The sequence below is a fragment of the Bos mutus genome, chromosome 17, assembly GCF_027580195.1.
Source record: "Bos mutus isolate GX-2022 chromosome 17, NWIPB_WYAK_1.1, whole genome shotgun sequence".
In the NCBI taxonomy this organism is placed as follows: domain Eukaryota; kingdom Metazoa; phylum Chordata; class Mammalia; order Artiodactyla; family Bovidae; genus Bos; species Bos mutus.
This window is the reverse complement of record NC_091633.1, coordinates 58,140,028-58,161,970: the sequence shown is the minus strand read 5'-3', so window position 1 is coordinate 58,161,970 and position 21,943 is coordinate 58,140,028. Positions and strand designations below refer to the sequence as shown.

Here is a 21,943-nt window from a genome sequence, read left to right as displayed (position 1 = left end):
TTATGTTAAGTGAAATAAGTCAGACAAAAAAATACAAACACTTTATGATATCACTTAAATGTGGCATTTACAAAATGTTACAGACTAGTGAATACAACAAAAAAGAAGCAGACTCAGACATAGAGATGAAATTAGTGGTTACCAGTAGGGAGTGGGAACGGAGAGGGGCATGGTAAGGGTAAGGGACCTCAAGAAAAGGGCATTAAGAGATTCAAAGGGGATTAAGAGATTCAAACTATTATGTATAGAAAAAGCTATAAGGATATATTGTACAACACAGGGTATATAGCCAATATTTTATTTATAAAGAGCATACCCTTTAAAAACTGTGAATCATTATATTGTACAGCTGTAACATATAATACCAGAGAAGGCGATGGCACCCCACTCCAGTACTCTTGCCTGGAAAATCCCATGGATGGAGGAGCCTGGTGGGCTGCAGTCCATGGGGTCATGAAAAGTTGGACACGACTGAGTGTCTTCACTTTCACTTTTCACTTTCATGCATTGGAGAAGGAAATGGCAACCCACTCCAGTGTTCTTGCCTGGAGAATCCCAGGGACGGGGAAGCCTGGTGGGCTGCCGTCTATGGGGTCACACAGTCGGACACGACTGAAGTGACTTAGCAGCAGCAACATATAATACTGTACAGCAACTATACTTCAATTTAAAAAACTTTAGAGAGTTAAGTCGCATGAAAATGTTATTTTAATAGGTTGAAATATCAAGTATCAGCAGTGTTAAGGTTTAACTTAGTATTTATACTGGAACTCAAGAAACACTTTTAAATAAGTATGCCTTCCTGTCATCTTCAGGACATTATTTAGACCCTGCCCCACAATGATAGTCTTTCTTTCTAAAATTTACATAAAGTTTCTCTCTAGATATTGAGAGGTGTGCTTTTTCTACATGTTGTTACTATTATAAAAAATATACTGTGTAACTGAAATAACAATGAATTTTATAATGGCTTTTAAAATGCAGTAATAAAGGAGAACTCAGGGTGCATCACAAAATCCTGAACTTAACTTACCTTCTTCTGTAGGATTAAACCCACAGATGTCACAAATACAACGAACCCACTTATTCATCTCCTCCTCGCTGTCGGCTACCAAGTAGAAAATCCGGTCAATGGTGTTGATATCAAAAATGTAGCTGTTTTCAAACTCTTTTTTGTTAAATGTCAATCCAGCATCAACTTGCTGACATAAATTTAAATCAATAATACGGATAGGCTTCTTGGCGTGATCATTTTTGTAATATTCCAAGACATCTGGGTCTCCAGTTAAACGGCCACTGCGTAACACAAACCATCTCCTCTTCCAAGCCTAGGAACAAAACAAAAATATTCACCCAGTGTTAAGCTGAGAGAAGTTTTTCAGATGCACATTTGTCAAATCAAATTTACAAGATCATTGACTACAGAAAGTCACATATGCTGTTTTGTTTTCATAGAATAAGCTACCATTCCTGCCAAGTTTACTGGTGTCTCCTCAATTAACTCAATAATCTGTGTGTATACACACTTATTGTTCTCTATCATCTGATAAAGTATTAGAAGACACTGATTGATATTAGAAGACATTTACACTGATGTACTTATCAAGTCAACAAATCAAGGAAGATTTAGTTTTCATTAAATATGAAAAAGTAAATGGTGCTGGAAAACCCAGATATCCACTTGCAAAAGAATTAAATTAGAACCTCACCTTATATTATACAGAGATGAACTCAAAATGGATCAAAAACCTAAACGTAAGAGCTAAAACCATAAAACTCTTGGAAAAGCACATAGGGGAAGCTTCACAATGTTAGATTTGACAATGAGTACTTGAATAGGACACTAAAAGCATACGAAAAAAAAGAAAAACAGATAAACTGGATCAAAATTTAAAACTTTTATATTTTGAAGGACATGCTCAAAGGGTGAAAATGCAACTCACAGGATGGGAGAAAATACTTGCAAATCATATATCTGGTAAGACATTAATGTCCAGAATATACACAGAACTCCTACAACTCAGCAGTAACAACAGAAATATACAACTCAGTTAAAGAAAGGGCAAAGGACTTTCATATTACACCTAAAGAAGCCTAGAAATTCTTTCACTACTACCCTCTTTAACCTCAACATTGATCAAATGAAAAAAAAACCAGAATCAATTGTCTCAAAGAGTTGACTTCATCAGTTTTTAAACCCAACATCTCTGCCCAGAGACAAAATGAAGCCTTACTCTTCTGTGAGGGTCTTCCTGAGTGGGCAGTCAGACCAAAAAGAGGCCCATTTTGGCAAAATTCAAGTTATCTACTAAGAGTCATTCTCTGCTCTAGACTGAACATACAGGGTCAGACGACCAGGAAGTGGAAGAACCGAGAAATGGCAACTTATGAACCCCAAGGGAATCAAATCTTCTTCATGGACACTGTCCACTTCTGTCCATCTGGAGAACATGATGTGGCACCAGTCTCATCTCAGTCCCCTCGTTCTGGAAAAGTGTAACAAGACAGAGTATGTCTCTTCCGGTGACAACCAGCGGGTACTGACAGCTTTGTGCTTGTGGCGTGTTCAGGAATTTTCTTCAGAGCAGTATATGAGTTTGGTGCTCTAACTACAGTGTGTTCAGGCTTCCCAGGTGGTGCAGTGGTAAAGACTATGCCTGAGAGTACAGGAGACACGGATTCGATCTCTGGGTCAGGAAGATCCCTTGGAGAAGAAAATGGCAACCCACTACAGTATTCTTGCCTGGAAAATTCCATGGACAGAGGAGCCTGGTGAGCTACAGTCCAAATGGGGTTGCAAAGAATCAGACATGACTGAGCAACTGAGTGTATACACACAAATACACACGCACGCACACACACACACACAAATAGTCTAATCAGACAAAGAATGTTCATGACATTGGTAATATAACGTAGGCCAATCCCCCTTCCCCAAATATTGTTTGTTTCCTCATTAACATATAGATCCCTTTATTTAAAAAAATCTACAAAATTTATAATCACTAAAAGGAATACTAGTAGTGATATGATATGGTCTCTCTCTCTATATTTTTTCTTTTGCAGAAGTTGGCAACTGCAACACAAAAGGCATGACAGTATCCACTAAAAACTGCTTTATTTTATCCTGAAAAATACCTGCAAACCGAGAGGAGGACTAACTAAAATCCACATAAACTTCTCCAATAGATGTTTAGTCTCAGCCTCCATAATGACCACCTTTTTTTAATAAATTCTGACATGAGTTAATTTTGACTTGTAGTTCATTGATGGAGTCACAGCTAGGAAGCTGTGACAATTCTCTGAGGCAGAGAAAATGAAAATTAAGGGACTGGAGTGGTGCAAAAAGCAGTTCATTTGGTCTATAATCATTTGGATAACTGTACTAATAACTGAATTAACTAGGGTGATAACTTCAGGTTTTAACATTTTAAAAGATTATTTAAATTGAATTCACCCAAGAAAATTTAGATATATTAAGAACTAAGTCAATAAAATAATCAGTCCATAAGTTATTGATTATACTATAAATGACATGCTAGGTGCTTGCGTGAAGAAATGATAGGAAATTGATGATTTCTTCTCTCCAAGAATCTACTGGCTATGAAGAAAACACTCATACATGCAAATATCTGAGAATACAGCAACTCTAATAAAATATATGCAGGACTACAGACAGAGAGGCCTGGCAGGCTACAGTTCAAGTGGTTGCAAAAGAGTTGGACCCCATGACTTAGCAACTCAATAACAACAAATTGTCAATGGACAGGCATTCCTTCATGGAAAAACTTATGCAATCCTTTAATAAGCAGATCAAGTAGAAAAATCACAAAGACCTAAAGTATTATATCTGTACTTCTTTAATATCATCAAGATTTTTAAAAAATATTTGGCTGCACTGGGTCTTAGCTGTGGCATGCAGGATCTTTAGTTGCAGAGCTCAGACTCTCTAGTGTGGTGCATAGGGTGAGTTGCTTCCAGGGCATGTGGGATATTAGTTCTCCCCAGGAATTGAACCTGTGTCCCCTGTATTGCAAGCTGGATTCTTAACCACTGGACCACCAGGGAAGACCCTATCATCAAGATTTTGAATTAATTTCTCAGTCTGACTGCAGCTCAAAGTTAAAAGCAAACGATTAGTGTCCAGAAGAAGGCAGTGTTGGAGTTCTACAGATGCTTTAGATAATACTAAAAAGTTATAAAGTGTTAAATTCATATGAATTTAGCACTGGATTCTGGATTATAAAAATCCATTCATAAATCTATTTATTTCAAAATAAATAAATATCATCTCTTAGTAAAACTCATGCCCTCATGGATACCTCCTTATCAAGCAGTAAGCTTTAAAAAGGGAGAGACAAGTAAAGAAAAAGGAAAACACAGTACTATGTCACTTATCCAGGGCCATCAAGGAATCATATCTTTTTCTAAGTGATTTCTCCAGATGGTGAAAGTTCTGTCTTTAAATACAGAAATGACTTTTTAAAACTTTAATGTGGTTGGTGCAAGGAAATCTTTCTAAAATGCCTTACTACATAATTCATTGAACATAATTCACGCATCCCCCAATGACTCAAGACTAAATATCACAGGCATCAATTTCTATACTGTACTTCAGTGCAGCTCTCAGGCTGTAAGACGTATGCAGAGTTGTGTGTTATTTGCTCAGTCGTGTCCAGATCTTTGCTACCCATGGACTGCAGCCCGTCACACTCCTCTGTCTATGGAATTCTCCAGGCAAGACCACTGGAGTGGGGTGCCATTCTCTTCTCCAGGAGATCTTCCCGATCCAAAGATCGAACCTGGGTCTCCTGCATTGCAAGCAGATTCTTTACCATCGGAGCCACCAGGGAAGCCAGTATGCAAGGTTATCTGCCCCTATACTAAATGCTACAATACTGTTGTGCTTGTATAGTCCATCTCTAAATTCTTAAATACAGTCATTTTATTTTTCTCTTTAATCAGCTGTCCCTTCTCCTGCTAATCATATGATTTCTGGATGCCCAACTGTCTCCTGTCTCGGGGACTTTGCACATGCTGCTTCCTAAGTCCAGAATGTTCTTTCCTCTCTTTGCCAGGCAGACTTTGACCTTTAGGTTTCTCTTTATTGACCACCCTCAACCCACCACTCCCCAGTGTAGAGTAGGGCATAATTTTAGGGATCTCATCACTTACCTATGTAGTGATTTTTATAATTCTGTGATCTAAGTTTTCTTTGTATTTCTTTATTTAGTATCTAACTCCCCAAGCAGACTGTAAAGTCTGAGTAGACTGTGACCATGTCTATTTTATTCGCCATTACACACTCAGTGCATAGCCCAGGGCCAAGTACTTAGAACTATTTATACAATAAACAGAATTCCCGTAAGACTGTGAAGTTGTCACAATTTTCAGACTATTAGATTAGATATATGGGCCACCCTGAATAGAAAGTCATGCTTTCAAAACCTCTTCCACCTGAGAAAAAGAGCTCCAATGCTGAATGTATACATAATAAAGTAGACACAACTGAACTTTGCCAAACACAGGCACAAAACACCCCGGGAAAATGACAAAAACAGAGAACAATGCAATCTGTCCCTTTGCTACAGTTCACGTGTCAGTCTTGGTCATCCAGTTGACTGCAGCTCCCCCATCCATTTCTGTGTTTCCCTCTTGAAATGATACTGTTAACATGTAAAAGGCCCTTGGAAACTAAAATAAACAGCCAAGAAATGAGCAGCAATGAATCGCAGGGCACTGGGCAGATTGGGCTAGCGATTACAGAGGCCGAGAAGACATTATCTAAGAGATGAACCCTTGCAGCAGGAAATTACAACATGAAAACACAGAATTTAGCCAAGCAGCACCTGCCACTTATTTATTTATTTTTAACATGGTCCAAATGTGAATGTTTGTCTCAGTCACAAAATGAGTCACTCTCATTGAATCTGGCACAGATTAAACTGGAAAACAAAAGCAATTACATAAACTACACACTTTAATAAGGCAGATACAAAGGTTCTCTGGATTAGGGTACAAAGCACAATTTAGCCACAGAATAAAGCTTGATGCTCAACAAGAGAACTGACATCAGCACCCTTGCTAATCACAGCACAAAAGCTTCTCTATGTTTTGTCTGAGCACAAAATGGGTCCACATAAATCAGTCTTTGTTATCTGAAAATATCTGGGATTCTTAAAGTTTGCCCTATTTTTATCCTTGCTGCCTTGGTAGCCCCGGAGAAAGCTGTACATTGCCTTACCAATTCTACACTGCAGTTACAGACAAAAAAGGACACTTTTTTTAGGAAACATTCAAAGCCATTTTAAACAAAATACATGTGAAAAATCATTTTACCCACTGGCTAACAAGAAGGTGTGGTTAAGGGAGCTATGCAAACATTTATTTTGTTGTCATTTCCTACATGCAACAGTCAGTTCAACCTGAAGTTGAATAAATGATGCCTTAAAATAAGATTGCATCAGCAGGTCTGCATTTTGAAGCATAACAGTCTGATGCCAGTGTCCCATCTCAGGGTTTCAAGATTAAATTTGGCTTCTATATGAAAATCAAAAGAGAATAGCACAGAGAGTGCACAGATCCCAGTGGACATATATTTACATCAGACGGTGAAAGTAAGTATCTACAATGCTTAGAGTACTTCCATTGCTTTTACCTATCCTCTATATTCGGTGACTGCCTGCAGGATAAGCCAAACTCTCTCTGGCAAGCTCTCCTAGCTTTTGCTCTCTCTCCAGCCCCACTTTTTGCTGCTCTGCCTTTCAACTGCATTGGAAATATATGCAGGTCCCTTAATACTCTACTTCTGTACTCCCTCTGGCCCTGATACATTCTGGCCCTTAGCACACAATCCATTCCTAGATTTAGCTCAGACTTTGGGAAACCACCCCTGAATGGCCCCCTCCAAGCTCTCCGTTTCCCCCTCATTTCCAGTTACAGAGTTTGACATCCCTACAAGTCAGCTTCTTGAGGACTGGAGCCATGTCCCAGCAAGGTGCTCAGGCAATGCTGAATATGTCAAAGGAGACACGGATAAAAATACAGAAGTTCTCACACTCTGTATGCATTATAGGGATATTGCTGCTGCTGCTGCTGCTAAGTTGCTTCAGTCGTGTCTGACTCTGTGTGATCCCATAGATGGCAGCCTGCAATCTTCCCAGCCCATTTGCAACTGGGCTGAGAAGAATTATTCAGGAAAGATAGAGGTGCATAAACCATAAATTCATCTGTTTTAAAACTCTACAGCTATGAGAGGTTTTCTTGTTTTTTTTTTTTTTTGGCCACACCATGCCGCATGTGGGATTAGTTCCCTGACCAGGGATTGAACCAACAGCTTCTGCATTGGAAGTGTAAAGTCTTAATCACTGCACCAAAAGGGAAGTCTCAGCATAGGGCGTTTCAAATGCTCACCAGGTGATTCAAATGTGCTCAGGCAGAATTAGGCTGGTTTTTGAAAGAGAATTAAGCAAACAAACAAGTACAGAGGTTCTTTTAAAATTGTATCTAATTCCTTCTCTTCTCAAGCCTTCTACTGCCACCAAAGCAGTTTATCTGTTCTCTTCTCATTTTTGTCCACAGTATTTACCCCACCAGAGAGTATATTTGAACTCCTTTCTACTATTGGAAACCCAACCATTCTTCAAAGTTCTGTTCAAATCTTTCCCTTGTCTTGCCACACCTGCTCTCAGGAGTCTTGGCCAAAGTCTTCTGCATGGCTATGGACAGCTTAGAACCATCTGTTATCTTGTCATTTTCACTGGTGGCTCAGACAATAAAGAATCTGCCTGCAATGCAGGAGACCTGAGTTCGATCTCTGGGTCGGAAAGATCCTCCGAAGGAGGAAATGGCAACCCATTCCAGTATGCTTGCCTGGAGAGTCTCACGGACACAGGAGCCTGGTGGGCTACAGCTATCTTTCTATGTACATTTCCAAATGTTTCATATACTCATGAATTATTTTCCCAACCTGACATCCAGTTCTTTGAAAACTGAGACCATTCCTTACATTTTTTTGTGTCTGCTGGGGAAAGCCAGTGAACTTAAATGAACGAGAGAAAAGAAGAAGTCCACTGTTATTAGGGTAGCCCAAACTCCAACTTCTCAGGTCGGTGTACAAAACCATACTTATTATAGATCAAAACAATACTTACCCTCCCTGCCTCTCCAGCCAACACACACATTTTGCTGTTTTCAGTCTAACACATCCTCTTTCTCTCACCCAACGACCCTACTCTGCCTTCAAGAGTTAGCTTAAGACCTCTTCTTTGCAGCTTTCCTCAGCTTGCTCCGAGTTAAGGCGCCTGACCGACTTGCTCCCACTTCTCTGAGCTCCCAGCACACAGGTCCTAGGCAGTGTGTTCCCTTCGGGTGGTTCACAAAGGCCTCTAATGACTCCATCCAGGTCTTCAGGTTTGTCACAGTCCCTGAATCCTCAACTTGACCTTGACTGGACAAGCTGAAGAACAGCACTTTCTATATTCTCGACTCAGCCGCCCTTCCATCACGAAACATCACCACTGTAATTTTACTAACCCACTATTATCCTAGGAAATTGGTGGAAAAAAAGAGTGGAACTTTCTTATTCTGAAATCTCTTAAAGGGTATTTCACGACTGAAATTTAAGGAAAGAAGGTCACAACTGTGAATTCAAAACTTATGTATAATCTTAGAAATCTGTAAAATGTTAACAAAGATAGGTGTTTCACTAAATGAAAATGCTATTTTTTAATAAGGGAGGTTTTAATCTAAACTTCACCAGCAGGATAATGGTTAAATAAATTTCGAGATATAGATACAATAATAAATTGATGCAAAACATTTAAAAAGTGAGACAAATCTGTACATATGAAAAATGCACCCATGCTCAGTTGCTAAGTTTTGTCCAGCTCTCATGACCCCATGGAGAAGGAAATGGCAACCCACTCCAGTGTTCTTGCCTGGAGAATCCCAGGGATGGGAGCCTGGTGGGCTGCCGTCTATGGGGTCACACAGAGTCGAACATGACTGACATGACTTAGCAGCAGTAGCAGCAGCATGACCCCATGGACTGTAGCCCTCCAGGCTCCTCTGTCCCGGGGATTTTTCAGGCAAGAATACTGGAGTGGGCTGCCATTTCCTTTTCTAGAGGATTTTTCCAACTCAGGGATCAAACCTACGTCTCTTGCAGGTGAATTCTTTATCACTGAGCCACCTGGGAAGCACATATATGAAAAATACTCACAAGGTAATTGTTAAACTTAAAAAAAAAATAAGCTACAGAATTGTATGATTTCATTTTGTCTGAAATGATTGTGTGTATGTATAAACTATGTTTAGAGAGCAGGTCTGGAAGGAGACACACCAGAAATGTTAACTGCGGTCATTCCAGGAATAGGGTTGGGAGGGTCAGACCAGTTTCATATTTTTATTTTATATGATTTTGTGTCTGATTTTTTGTCAAGGACTTTCCACTCAGTACTGTAATAATTTTAAAAATATTGCATGTTTTAAAAGCTTATGCTTCAAAATGTTCTAAAAAAGGATGCCTATTAATTAATATTTTAAAATCTAGGAATGATGTACATAAGACAAAAGAGCTTACATCTGTATGGAAATGCATATTCCTCTTCATATTCTGCAGTTAGTGAATAAATTTAGCCTTTCTTTTAAATATAGAATTCCAGGATACATCTGGAGAGACTGAGTCTTAGTCAGGAAACAGCTTAGACAAAGTATAACTACTTTGTTTTAAAAACTGGAATTTAGAGGGTTAAAAAAAAAAAAAGGAAAGTTGGAAGCACTTAAAATAGAGAAACAAATTTCTTCTCCCAAAGTCTGGTGGTCTTAACATTCTTACCATTTTAATTTATTTGAAAAACCATGTCTGTAAACGGTCTTATACTTAGATATTTAAATATCTAAAATAAGCACTTTGGGAATTACTTTTCCTATTAAAAACATTAACTTTCCATAATAATAATACAACTAGGGTAAATAAAATAAAGAAAAACAAATTAGCCATGAAGCAGGGACAAAAGAAAACCATTTGCTTTAAAATACTTGAGTTGTTTTCCAGGAAGCACCATCTTTTCTCATAGCGCAAAATAAGGAAAAAACAGGCTCAGTGGAAGTTTCCACTCCATTGGCTCTGTCATTAAGATCATCTGTTCCAAACACACACAAGCCTAAAATTTCCTGTTTTCAAACTATTGTCACCATCTTCTAGCCTAGTGTTATCTGTGCTAACTTTAGCTTAGTAATATAAACAAAAGAATACACCAAAAATAATGCAAGACAATGCCTAGAAGTAGGCTAACAACTGTGCCACAGACTTCTTAAATAGGGGTTTACATACAGTGTCTGGACAAAAACAAATTAGCTAGACCTAAAGCAGTTTCATAATAGCAACCTAACAAAAAAATAACAAAAATCAAATTTAACTCAAACACTATGGTAGCTGGAAAGAAATTTCAGGGAATTTTAAATGATTAATGAAAGTGCATCTCATTTGCTTGTTGAAATCATTGCTAAACTGATGCCTACTTCAAAACTGGTGGAAGTCCTACATTAAAGGAATAAACAAAACAGCAATGACAAAAATTCCCTGATATTTTATACACACAAACTAGTTCTTATACCTTTTGGGATCATTAGACCGCTCTGCGAATCTTATAAAAGCAATAGAACCTTTTCTTTAAAAAAGACACATAAATAATATCGCACAGTTTCAGGGGTTCACAGGACCTCTGGGCCACATGATAAGAATGCTTGAAACAGGACTTCCCTTTAATACTTCTTACTTCAAAGAAGAGTTTGATATGAGACTTTGGACCCCAACTAGGCACATTCATTTCTAAAATTCCACAGGAAGGTAGGTCACCTCTCAATACAGCATGGTGGGGCAGGTTGAATATATATTTTAACTTGTGAATACTAGCTCATCTCTCATATTTCCAAGTGTACGGGTTATGGGACACACTAACTCTGTGGGTTTCCGAGGCTTCCTCATCCTGACAAGGAGGAGGCTGAGAGGCAAGAGACTGGCTAACAGTGGATGCAAGATAAGCTCAAAATGTCCTGTGTGGCTGAAGGCTTGAACCTGTACTGGGAAGAAAGACCGCCTGCCTTGGGTTTCATTTCATCTCACCCTTTTCCTGTGACCAAGTCCTCTAAGAGTCAGTGTGCTCACATCAGGGTGTGATCACAGGGCAGTGGGGTCAGGGAGTCCACCTCAACTTCTGGAATCAGCCTTCAGCCTGCCTTTGCCCTAGACGAAAAGTATTTGGGAGTCCTATGCCATCTGGTTACCTGGAGATTTAGAACGGCAGCTGTAGTTACTTACAGAGCAAGTGTGTCTTTTGTATATCTCCCTAAGAACCCACGGAAGCAGAGGTAGCACAAATGTCCAGACAGATTCCTCCCAATTTAGCTGAAAGCAGCAAAGGTACCATTAAGGGATGTGAGCTTCAAACACGTCCAGAGTCATCAAACCATTCCTTTCATCTCTAGGAATCTCACTAAAGGCAATAATGCAAAAGACAGCTAAATACACAGGGCATCCAAGCACTCAGAACAATGTTGGTTATATGAACAAATATTTGAAACAATCTAAATATGCAACAATAGGTAGGGTGACCAACCATCCCAGTTTCCCCAGGACCATCCCTATTTTTACAAGTCAAAATTCCACATCTTGGGAAACTCCTCTGTCCTAAGCAAACCAGGAAGCAAACTGGTGACAGTAGGAAATTGAGGAAATAAATTAAGATACGCTTCTATGAAGGAGTCTGACACAGTCATTAAAATGATGCCTCTGAATGGCATTTTAAAGATCCCCCTCCCCCATGGTTTGAAAAATTTCCAAACACTGAGAGGGCTTGACCAGGAACTAATCTTTTCCATTTTGGAGTAGCTGGAATCTGCTGTGAAGAGAAACTGCAACTCCTTCCTGTCTATCAGTACCTTCTCTGGTGCTCGTCACCTGCTCCAGGTGAAGCTGACTGCTCCAGGGTATCCAGAGCACCTGTGCAAATTTCTATTCGAGTAAGCTTCTCCTGACTGTCATGAAGACCTTTGAACAGCTGTTTCCTACCCAAGATCTTGTCTCATTTCTCTTCCATCTAAGTGCTTAGCAGAGTGCACAGTAGGCAAGGACGTGGTGCCTTAAAAGACCAGTGTGACAACTGTTACCTCAACAAATGGATGAATGACTGAATGTCTCCGGGTGACCCTGAAGATGCTGTCTCTGCTCTTTACGAACCCAGTCTCTGCATAAATTAATGCTATGCCAGACCAACAGTGGGTCTTCTTATTGCTGTAAGAGTTCAGCCACAAATCCTGTCAAATCTCCTCCTCTGCAAGGTTCAGTCAACAAAAAGTGAAACCACTTAATCAAGATTAAGTCAATATGAAACCATACGGAACCATGCCAGTGTGCTACAATCCAGGAACCACAACCTCAGACAAGTCCATACAGTATTGAGACGTCTACGTACTTTAGTTATAAAACATTTATGTTAGTGTATTTAATTATATATACAACTAATTCAACTAATTCTCTAGTTCAACTTTGGGGGGTGTGTGTCTAATGACATCCCTGTCTCTGAGGGTAGGATGTAATATCATTAAGAGAATAAAGGCAACAAGCCATGTACTGTGAAGAAGTACAGTAAAAATGGACAGGTTTAAGCGAAGAATAAGATGTGAGAACTTTAAATTTTGTTGTTTCAGTGCTAGGAAATTGATATCACATCTGAAAATCACCGGATTTTCTAACACAGATACAAATTCTAAGTGCAGTTTTAGAGCAATGCTGTCCAACAGAACTTTCTGCCATGAAGAAAATGACTGTGTTGACCATCACAGCAGCTACTAGTCACATGCAGCTACAAAGAACTTAAAACATGTCTGGTGCAACTCAGGAGTGGATTTTCCAGTTCATTTAATTTAGCCATGAGTGTAGTTGCCATCATGGGATGGTGCTGCTTTACAGTCTATTTCTTCGACTTGAGCAAGAGGCAATACCAACTGCTAAAGAGGTTGCAGTTCTAAATAAGAAAACCCACAACGAATGTTTAAAATTGTGAAATGTTACTGTAGGCTGCTGTGCCTGAGATGCTAACAATTATGTGAATATGTTTCCTGATTTTACTGTGCCCCACAAATGCATGTCCCCTACATTGTTTTTATTAATATTATTCTTGGGAAAAGAACATGCTTGCTTAAATAGTGACTTTTTAAAAAAATATAACACTAATAACACTTTGAAATTAAAAAAAAAAAGTTTATCTTCATAAACCCAACAAGTGTCTAAACTCTTTCTTCTTTAGCTATTCAATTGAAAAGTAATAATTAATTCTGGAAAAAAGCTAGCATTTTTAGTTTCCAGCAAAACATACAAAAACATTCTCCTTTTCTCCCCTGCTTTGTACTGAACAGTCAGAATTCACGATAAAGTAAAACACTGCTATTTGGATGACACTTCAGAAACAACACTTTCACATTAAGAAGCAGAGGAGAAGCATAAAGTGGTACAAAACAAAATTCCAATTTCCATAACTACATTTATCTTGAATGAGCCAGAATAATGCTTTGTATAATTTTCTTCTTAACATGAAACTCAATCTAAAGCTTCCGGAACAAAAGATATGTGGCAATGAAAGGCTTCCTTGGAAAGGCATGCTTCCAAAGAGATGAATTATGCATTCTGGAGTCATTGACTATAAAGCACATTAAGTTCAGGAGGCAAGGAAGAAGAATCTCACCCAAAGAGAAGTAAGCACAAAGCCGAACACGACGCAAAAATTACTCCACAGATAATGAATGAAGAGGATCTTGGATGGGACCATAGAAGACTGAGCCCGAGTGTTGACAATGATGCTCTCCTCGCCGCCTCCCTTCAGTGATAGAGGGGAGCATTATCCTTTGCAAAGACATGATTATTTGGGGGAAAAACACTTTTTCATTCATGTGACATCCAGATAATCATCTTACCCTGTAAGAAAAGCTGTTGATCATTTACCTCTCTTTTTCAACTAATCAGCACCATCTTGCCCGTTCTATGATGTCTTGGCCCTCAAAAGAGCCCAGCTTTCTTTTTTCTGTCAACTTTCCATCTCCCTCTACACCACCCAAGTCTTATAATCTTTGACCAATAGGAAGAAAAAAGGGAAAGACTAGAGATCTCTTCAAGAAAATTAGAGATACCAAGGGAACGTTTCATGCAAAGGTGAACACAATAAAGGACAGAAATGGTATGGACCTAACACAAGCAGAAGATATTAAGAAGAGGTGGCAAGAATACACAGAAGAACTGTACCAAAAAGATCTTCATGACCAAGATAATCATGATGGTGTGATCACTCACCTACAGCCAGACATCCTGGAATGTGAAGTCAAGTAGACCTTAGAAAGTATCACTATGAACAAAGCTAGTGGAGGCGATGAAATTCCAGTTGAGCTATTCCAAATCCTGTAAGATGATGCTGTGAAAGTGCTGCCCTCAGCCAGCAAATTTGGAAAACTCAGCAGTGGCCACAGGACTGGAAAAGGTCAGCTTTCATTCCAATCCCAAAGAAAGGTAATGCCAAAGAATGCTCAAACTACCGCACAATTGCACTTATCTCACATGCTAGCAAAGTAATGCTCAAAATTCTCCAAGCCAGATTTCAGCAGTACATGAACTGAGAACTCCCAGATATTCAAGCTGGATTTAGAAAAGGCAGAGGAACCAGAGATCAAATTGCCAACATCGCTGGATCATTGAAAAAGCAAGACACTTCCAGAAAAATATCTACTTCTGTTTTATTGACTATGCCAAAGCCTTTGACTATGTGGATCACAACAAACTGTGGAAAATTCTTCAAAAGATGGGAATATCAGACCACCTGATCTGCCTTCTGAGAAATCTGTATGCAGGTCAGGAAGCAAGTTAGAACTGGACATGGAACAACAGACTGGTTCCAAATCGGGAAAGGAGTATGCCAAGGCTGTATAATGTCACCCTGCTTATTTAACTTCTATGCAGAGTACATCATGAGAAACGCTGGACTGGATGAAGCATAAGCTGGAATCAAGATTATCGGGAGAAATATCAATAACCTCAGATATGCAGATGACACCACCCTTATGGCAGAAAGTGAAGAGGAACTAAAAAGCCTCTTGATGAAAGTGAAAGAGGAGAGCGAAAAAGTTGGCTTAAAGCTCAACATTCAGAAAACTAAGATCATGGCATCTAGTCCCATCACTTCATGGCAAATAGATGGGGAAACAGTGGAAACAGTGTCAGACTTTATCTTTTTGGGCTCCAAAATCACTGCAGATGGTGACTGAAATTAAAAGACTCTTGCCCCTTGGAAGGAAAGTTATGACCAACTAGACAGCATATTAAAAACCAGAGACATTACTTTGACAACAAAGGTCTGTCTAGTTAAAGCTATGGTTTTTTCAGTAGTCATGTATGGATATGAAAGTTAGACTATAAAGAAAGCTGAGTGCCGAAGAATTGATGCTTTCGACTGTCGTGTTGGAGAAGACTCTTGAGAGTCCCTTGGACAGCAAGGAGATCCAACCAGTCCATCCTAAAGGAAATCAGTCCTGAATATTCCATTGGAAGGACTGATGCTGAAGCTAAAACTCTAATACTTTGGCCACCTGATGCAAAGAACTGACTCACTGGAAAAGACCCTGATGCTGGGAAAGATTGAGGGAGGGAGGAGAAGGGGACGACAGAGGATGAGACGGTTGGATGGCATTACTGACTCAATGGACATGAGTTCGGGTAAACTCCGGGAGTTGGTGATGGACAGGGAGGCCTGGCGTGCTGCAGTCCTTGGGGTCGCAAAGAGTCAGACACAACTGAGTGACTGAACGGATTGACAGTGGACTGAAAAGAACAGTGACTGGAAGGATTTACATGTACATGATTTAATGCTGAGGACTGGGAGAGAAGGGCTGGGGGAAAGAGAAAAAGACTAGTCCAGGTTCAATGCATGATACTGGATGCTTGGGGCTAGTGCACTGGGACGACCCAGAGGGATGGTATGGGGAGGGAGGAGGGTTCAGGATGGGGAGCACATGTATACCTGTGATGGATTCATTTTGATATTTGGCAAAACTAATACAATTATGTAAAGTTTAAAAATAAAATTAAAAAAAAAAAAGACTAGCTATTTCTGCTGGTCCCATTTGGCAGGACCCAACTCATCCTAAACTCCAAGAAAAACTGCTACCCAAGCTATACAGTTCATAAAAGCTTAAAAAAGAAAGACCATATGTATAATAATATAGACATATCACATGCAGTTGACACAAGATAACTTGTACACTTCTCTGCTTTAAATATGTTAGAAACCCAAGACAATCAGTCATTCACAAAGTGCTGGCATCTGAGGTAACAGATGACAACTGACTGCACCTGACTTGCCAGCTTGGAAGTTCACTGAAGTCTGCAGAAGCTAAAAATAGCCACACAAACATGTTTACAACATTGTGAAAATACAGGATTCACACAGTTTTCTAAATATAAACCTTGAGTTCGAAGCACAGGGATTGGCTCTGGGTTTTCAGAGACGTCACTGGGACGTCCCACACTTGGCCACAGAAATCCACATTTCAGGCTTTTAGTTTAAATATATAATTGGTGGCATTTAACTAGAGTGAAGGTGGAGTGGATCTGGAAGGGAGAGGACAAGCAGGGAAAAAAAAAATGGTATCGCTTCCTCCATTTAATTAGAGGGCTTCAGAAGACCACAAACCCCCAGCTCCTTGTGGTGGGATCAGCCTGTCATGAAATTCTGCAAGAGGATATCCTGTCTATATTTTTCCACCCAGTATACCCACTCTCCGATCTAGTCCCTGCCCCGTTCCTAAGACTGTAGGTGCTACTGCAGTAGATACATGTAGACAGGAAGTCAGATGGAATATGTACATATGTGTAAAAGTGCCTGCAGCCCACTTGGTCCGTGAGTAGTGTAGGCATGTTAAAGGCAACAATTCTTTGGCTGTGCTACATGGCTTGTGGGGTCTTATTAATAGTTCCCCGACCAGGGAATGAACTTGTGTCCTTGGCAGTGGAAGCACAGGGTCCTAACCACTGGACCGCCAGCAACAGTTCTAATTCTTGTGCTGTTCCTAAAAAGTGAAATCATTCTAGCTCAAACACAGGGGGAAATTTCTAGCTAAAACCCACAATGCTTTATCAACTGGGATTGCTGGCAGAAGGGGAAGGGTGCGCTAAGACTATAAACATTCAAAGGAGTATGTTATTAGTGTAGGAAAAAAATATTCAGTCTAAGTTATGCAAAATTACTTTTTGTTATTAATTGCTGGATAGAATTTGTTTAGATTTTATCCTCTGCATTTAATTCTAAAAAATCAGCTATTAAAAGAAATAAGAAAAAGAAAAACCTATAGCAAGAGACGTAGCCCTATACTATATATTATAAACTTCAAATGAAGAATCCATATTTCTGGAAGCTATCCAAGATCCAAAAGAAGTGTTCTTCAGAACAAAACTGTGTAAGTTGTACAGGCATTTTTTTAACAAAATAAACTACAATCAACAACAAATTCAACTGAAAAACTGGAGGAAATTATATATAATCCTACCAACATCAAAAATACATTTTTCCATATTTTCATCTAATTTTTATCCATGTACATATATACTTTCAAAGTAGCTAACTCTTTTTTAAAAATTGGAGGATAATTGCTTTACAATGTTCTGTTGGTTTTTGCTGTACAAAAGCGTGCATAAGCTGTAAGTATACATATGTCCCCTCCCTCCTGTGCCTCCCCACCACCACTGTAGCCCTCTGGGTTATCACAGAGCATCAAGCCGAGGTCCCCGTGCTATCCAGGAGCTTCTCAATAGCCACATATTTCACACATGGTAGTGTATACGCATCAATGCTAAGCAGCTAACTTTTACAATACAGATGATGTGTTTCTGGTTTCCTGAGCCACACTTCTAACTTTCAGAAGCTTAAAATTCTTGGGTTTAAAATGTGAATTAATTAATATTTCACTAATATTCACTAATATTCATTAATTTTTCCAGGTGTTGCTTATCATGCTAGAATTTACAGAAATAAAGGTGAAGCCCTCATTGAAATGCTTTCTGAAACCTGATAAAGAAAACACACTTAAGGACTGTAAAAACACAGGACATTTATTCACCATGGGCTTCCTTAGCACAGAATCCCAGATACACTCTAGCAATTAAGATATTTAATTACTCAAAGGATGTCCTATGGGGCCTTGTCCAATTTTGTACAGAATGCAGTTAATGCTCTAAGCACATAATGGTGAAAACAAACATGTATTATCTTCTCGAAAGAAATGGCAGCCTCTATTTACCAATAATGGCAATCTCATTCTGTATAGAATGATTTATTAAATCTAACAGAAAAAGAATTTATTACAGAAAAAAAGACTTTTTGATTCTTCAACTTAACATTAGGCATTGTAAACTGAAGATATTCTCAGAAATGTTTATACCTTAAGATTAAAAGATTAGGCGATCTAGTTATACATTATCTACAATGAACAGAGGATAGTTTGGTCCAAAACTGAGGAGAAACCAAGTATCTCTGGCTTCCCTGGTGGCTCAGTGGTAAAGAATCCACCCGCCGATGCAGGGGACCCAGGGTTTGAGCCCTGGGCAGAGAGATTCCCTGGAGAGGGAAATGGTGACCCCCTGCAGTATTCTTGCCTGGAGAATCCCGTGGACAGAGGAGCTTGGTGGCCTAGAGTCCATGGGGTCGCAAAGCGTCTGACACGACTTAGCCACTAAACAACAACAACAAAAGTTATCTCTGGTTAAAATCTGACTAGCTTTAAAAAAAGAAAATAAAATCAAAAGCACCGGTTCTATATTTTGTTGAATAACTGACCATGTAAAGACAAATTAACGAGGTTTTCATTTAAAGATTAATATTCTATAACCCTAGGCTGGCAGAGGTTAATGAGTTTCAGGTAACTAGATCTAATTCTTGAGGAGCAAAGACAAAGAAAGAAGAAAGAAAACAAACAAAACAAGACCTTTAGCTAGTCTCCTAGACTTTGAGGTCCCCACACCAACCCCATATGGCTTTCTAATCTTTAGGAGCAGCTGGTGAAGAATAATCAGAAATAAAAACTACCCAGCATTGTAGCCATCATGTACTCCTTGTGGGGAGGAGGACAATTCCTTACAGAGGTGGGGTGGGGGGCGGTGGGAGGCAGAAACTACTGGCTGTAAAATAGGCTACCAGGATGCACTGTACAACATGGGGAATATAATCAATACTTTATAATAACTGCCAACAAAGTATAACCTTTACACATTTTATTAAAAATTATAAAAGAATTGAAAGGGACAAAAAAGAAGAATCCCTTCTTTGCCCTGTCAGCCTAGTCCTTTCACCAAATGGCTTAGGGAGCAGTTGCACGTAAGCATTTGTTATGTGCAGCCTCCTAAGAACTCTCTCTTCACTGCTCTAGTCTCAAAACCTAACCCACACAATGCTTGACAAAAGTAGGAACCCAATGAGTGGTTACTGAGTGAATGAATGAAGAAGAATATTCACGGATAAGGTGGACCTCACAGGGACCATCATTATGGTCGTCCACAAATAATAATTAGTGGTTTGAGGTTCGATGCCAGAAACACGCTAGAAAACCAAAAGAAATATACTGTGATAATGTATTAATTGGGAAACTATCATTAAGCCTGAATAAGCATTTACACTTAAAATATATAGTTACAAGCATGATAAAGATGCCATTACGTGAAATACACAAAATAGAAAGACCTTCCCCTAAGGTATCCAGAAAGAGTAGCAAACACAGGCAATGCACTGAATAGGTTTCCTTTGTATTCCGTTCCGTTGTCTGCCCCCTAGTGGAGTCCTCGTGAGCAGAGAAAACGTAAGAAAGGCTGGCACTACAGAAATCAGGAAAGCCCAAACCAGAACAGAACAAAGTGCAAGGCACAACGAGCTTACTTCGGACTTCTACGAATCAGTCACTCAAGGAGAGAAAGCTAGCTTCCAAATTCCTATTCAACACTTTTGCTCCGAAGACAAAACTCTTGTATCAGCTTCGGTAGGTTCACTCTTTCCTTATGCACCTTTGGACCTTTCCTCATTACCTTTTAAGGAAAAGTTGGCATCGCTAGATGGCATCTCTAGGTGGCATATGGGTTTCTGGATCTTTAAGAAGACAATTTACTAACTGCTAGTTTCTAAGTTCACGTGGTCAGCCTGCTTTAATCTCTGGTGTTTTCAGGTGTCTTTGACATGAGTGGCTAAAACAGAATCACTTCTACAAAGATGCCTCTGGCAAGCTCTGTATTCATTTTCACTGCACTTCAAATCGAGGGGCCGGTAAAGTGAAACAGAGACGCTCAACAGCGATGGCAGACGTGGCTGAGTGACTCCTCCCAGAAAGCAGGCTTATCTCCATGGGGATCTTTCTGTCTGGAGAGGGGTGTGGGTTTTGTCTATGATCTCATCTGCTGCAGCAGCCGACTCGCCTCCAAACCGGCGGCCCATTTTATACCCGAGTTTCGCACTAACATGTACAGTTCTTTAAATATGAAGATGACAGACACTGCTACTGACTTACGTAAACAACCAGTCACGTGACCCCCTCCACTCCTTATGACTGGTGACACACCTCTGCGAGCCAACCGGCCAGGGTTACAGAAACTTCACTAACTGAACAAAACATCCGAAAATCACTCCTGAAAGGAGATACAAGTCTTAAGCGTTTCGAGGCTTCAGTGACCCAGTGGTTCTACTTCTTAACCTCCGAAAGAATCAGAATGCTAAATAACTTAAAAGTGAAAGTGAAGTCGCTCAGTCGTGTCTGACTCTTTGCGACCCCATGGACTGTATGTAGCTTACCAAGCTCCTCTGTCCATGGGATTTTCCAGGCGATAGTACTGGAATGGATTGCCATTTCCTTCTCCAGAGGATCTTCCCGATCCAGGGATCGAACCCATGTCTCCCACATGGTAGACAGATGCTTTACCGTCTGAGCCAAGAGATGTGATACTAGATTTTCTCCCGTATGTAAGTACTTGCACATCTAAAACTCCTACACTGGTAAGAGCTATTTCCCAGAATTGTATAAAACAATCAAATAAGAGGATCCATACCAAAAAACATTCAGAGATGAATAAAGGGACTAAAATAAACAGTTCCCTTAATTATCATATTTACCGCCCTTTGTAGAAGTGCATTAGTATGATAGTTCTGGCAGGTTCTAAAAACAGTTCATTTCCAGTGATTTATGACTATATCTTACATGTGACACAGTTATCAGCTTTAAACACCCTCACCAGCTTTTTCATGGAGGAAACAGAGAGGCCCAAATCAGGGGAGATGGAGCAGTCAAGGTTTATTTTAATAAGCAAATGCTCAGGGTAGAGGAACACAAGATGTAACTTTTTTTTTTTTTTTTTTCTGTTCTCAGACTGCTGTGAATGCTATGAAAGGCGAGAGGAATGAGAAGACAGCTGAAATACATCTTCCTCTGTTCATTTATCTTTTCCCTTTGGACAAACCCTCGGCAACAGGAAGTATCAAGAACACAGAGGAAAACTCTGTGCTGGTAATGCCTTCCCGACTTTCTTGTTGCTCAGACCTCTACTACAAAGGCAAGGAACAGCAAATTTCCACCTTTGAGGACCCTCAAAAGATTTACTCCAAGCATCAAGGCTCCTATGTCAGGAAGAAGGGATGTGGGGGAACTTCCCCAGCTTTCTATACTTGGATGTTATGGATTCTTCGGTTAATTTTTATCTGCTGTTTTACTACCACATTATTTATAGAGGGCAAAGTAGCTAAAAAACTGACTTTCTTAAAACTTACTATGTTTAGACAATGATATCACTACTAAATTTGAAATATGATATTATGATATAATTCTTCAAGCATGCTTATATATCTAATTTAACGTTTTGAAGTCTGTTCAA

General features: G+C 39.6%; 1 protein-coding gene across 5 annotated transcripts in view; it reads right to left on the bottom strand.

The window, feature by feature from the left end:
* Positions 1-21,943, bottom strand: part of GAB1 (GRB2 associated binding protein 1) — a 128,056-nt gene that overhangs the window by 35,290 nt on the left and 70,823 nt on the right. For all 5 annotated transcript variants that reach the window (XM_070386590.1, XM_070386591.1, XM_005903138.3 and 2 more), the window contains exon 2: positions 1,034-1,328. In XM_070386590.1, the coding sequence (XP_070242691.1) occupies positions 1,034-1,328 (295 nt within the window). The remainder of the gene's footprint in view (positions 1-1,033; positions 1,329-21,943) is intronic.